General features: G+C 58.7%; 1 protein-coding gene across 1 annotated transcript in view; it reads left to right on the plus strand.

Moving 5' to 3' along the window:
• Positions 1-871: 871 nt before the first annotated feature.
• Positions 872-2,748, plus strand: part of CRMP1 (collapsin response mediator protein 1) — a 68,356-nt gene continuing 66,479 nt past the window's right edge. Inside the window, exon 1 of the mRNA XM_011935449.1 lies at positions 872-1,055. Within this exon, the coding sequence (XP_011790839.1) occupies positions 966-1,055 (90 nt within the window). The 5' untranslated portion in view covers positions 872-965. The remainder of the gene's footprint in view (positions 1,056-2,748) is intronic.

The raw sequence follows: 2,748 nt of genomic DNA on the forward strand, positions 1-2,748 counted from the left end.
CTGCAGCTCCAGAGCTCTCCGTGGTCCTGAAGTCGGCGCCTCGCGAGGGAGAGGTCCAACAGCAAGGGTGTGTGTGTGTGTGTGTGTGTGTGTGTGGGTGGGTGGTGGGGTGGTCAGAAAGGGAGATGGTGCGATAGTCCAGCCTCCTCTTCCCCCACCCCTTCTTTATCTCCCCCATCCACTACCTTCCCTGGTGTTCCGACCTCTCTTGGGATCCAAACCCCCGAGCCCAATGGGGAGGAAGCCGGACCAGCACCAGGGAGCCTGGGTTTCCAGCCAAGGCGCTTTACTCTGTTGAGCCTCAGCTTCTCCATCTGTCAGATGGGGGTGGCTGTCTTCTCCTGGCCTTCTTCAAAGCGTGGTGGGGTACCAGGGAGGCGAGGGCGCTTTGTGCACTGCCCGTAGCTGTCCCAAGGAGAGTTCCTCTGGAGCTGCGGTCAATGTCACCAACGCTAGCATCACCCCCAGGGTGCAGCCTGGGCCAGCCCCACAGCTGCGCCCTGACGCTTGGGGACGCTGTTCGCTTCACCTCTCCCGTTCCTCTCCCCTGCTCCTTCCTCTTCTCCATGTGGCCCCCTCTGCCTTTCTCCATGGCTTCTCAGGGACCGGACAAAAGGCAGCGCCTCTGGCGCGCCCAGAGCTCCGACAGCACTCGAGCTTCGCGACTGTGGAACTCAGGGGCTCCCGATCTCCACGGAGGGAGGGTTTTACTTTCTGCTGGCAGAGTAGCCTTGAGGCTTGGGTTACAGCGGGCTCAGGTTCCGGGGCGGGCCTCACCGCTCCAGGGCTTTGCAACGGGTGCCCCGGCCCTTCCCCCCCGCCCACATGGCGTGTCCCTGGGCTGCAGGAGGGGTTTCTGTGGCGCAGGCGCAACGATTGCCGCTGCCGGAGGCTGAGCGTCTGCGGCGCTTTGTACCGGCGAAATCTGCTTGGGAGCAGCGATCTGTTTGGCCAGTGGCAGGCGGATGCTCCTCCCCCTGATACGCACGTGGTCTTGTCCCTTGCTCAGGGGGCTTTCTGCTCAGATCTCCAGACTGACCCCAGGGAACGCCCTGGTACGTGGGACCTAGGACTTAACAACTCCAAGGAAGGAAATGTAGGATTTGGGGAGGCACAGTGTCCCCACCTGCAATTTCCGGTCATTGACAAGGGTTTTGGGCCTGGCTGAGAGCCAGGGATGCGTGAATGCGTGGAGGGAAATGAGTTGTAAACAGTGTGGGGAAACCTGGCTTCTCCATGCTGCTTTGCTGCAGCTAATATGTTTTGCACCTGGGGTACATCATTTTACCTCTGTAAGCCTCAATTTCCTATCTGTAAAATGGGAAAATTATGCCTAGTGTTCCTGGGGATACTGAGCTGGCTTATCTGTGAAGCTAAAACCTCACCTCCATTTTAAGGCCCAGGTGTCTCTGGCCTCCTGCCCTGGATTAGGGGAATGGCCTCTGGGGTGGTGGAGGTCAGGGCCCCAGCCCCCAACCAGGGTGCTGGCAGGGCTGTACCAGCCATCCTCGCTCTGGATGACAACTTGAAAGCAGAAAAGATGAGTCATTTCATAGGACCTGTGGGGTTGGATTTCGCATGCAGAAAATGAACAGCGAAGTGGTGGATAAGGTTGGTGTTTTATTCTGCCTGGGGACTTGGGGCACCTGTTCAGTGAGGTGGAGGCTTGCTGGGACTCCCCCTTTTCCTCCATCTTTCATCTTTTCCCCTCTGCTGTTATGAACCTTGTCAAGCTGTGACCTGGCTTCCTGCCTATCTCCCTCTGGAGCAACATCTGGATCATGGACTCCAGAGCTGGTGTCCACACTGCTAGGAGGCAGGAGCACCCTAATCCTCCTGACTCCCAGCTTGTCCCCAGGGCTGTGGAGACCTTGGTGCCAGTGGCCCAGCCCTCCAAACACCTGCTGTCTTGGAGGCAATTCTGTGGGGTGACCTGGTGGCCCTGTAGCAGGACGAGCCGCAGACAAAACTCCTCAGACACCGGATTAAAGAAGGAAGTGGTTTTTTATTCCGCCGGGAGCTCGGCTCTTAAGATGCGAATCTGCCAACGCTCCTTGACGAATAAACCACTTCCTTCTTTAATCAGGTGTCTGAGGAGTTATGTCTGCAGCTCGTCCTGCTACAACCCCAGTGCCAGGCTGCTGTGTGGTGAGGGAGCTGCTGTCGAAGTAGAACAGGTCAGCATTAACTAAGGCCGGACCCTTCTGTCCCTGCTGTTCCCTCTGCCAGTTACGGAGATTCCACCCTAGAGGCCCGCAGGGAAGGCTGGTTCAATACTAAGATGGAGAGGGTGTCAGGGAGAGGCTTCGTGGTAGGGAAGGCAGTGGAGATGGGTCTAGGGGAGCGGGCAGCCTTTTGTCTGGGGAAGACTATTCAGGGAGAGGGTACAGCGTGAATAAAGGCTTGGGGTCCGAGATGGAAAAATTGCTTAGTGCATTCAGGGAGAGGCACTCCGAAAGGACAAATGGAGGCTATGGAAGGAGAGGCAAGAGGGGAGCGGTCCTTGGGCGCGATCCTGGAGGGCCAAGAACGTTCCCAGCAGCTTGGGCCGGTCCTTGGCCCGCGTCCCACACTGTCTCCCCCCACACCCCCGCAGATGTTCCGGGGAGGCCTCCAGATGCGCGGCCGCACACCTGTGGCGCCGCCAGCGGGCCCTGACCGCGCCGTCGTTTTCTTTCAAAGGAGCCCTGAAAACCACACTCTCTAGATCGCGAGAGCTAGGCCAGGGCCCGCCAAGGGCGTGTGAGC

Source organism: Colobus angolensis, unplaced genomic scaffold (assembly GCF_000951035.1).
Source record: "Colobus angolensis palliatus isolate OR3802 unplaced genomic scaffold, Cang.pa_1.0 Scaffold143, whole genome shotgun sequence".
Classification (NCBI taxonomy): Eukaryota; Metazoa; Chordata; class Mammalia; order Primates; family Cercopithecidae; genus Colobus; species Colobus angolensis.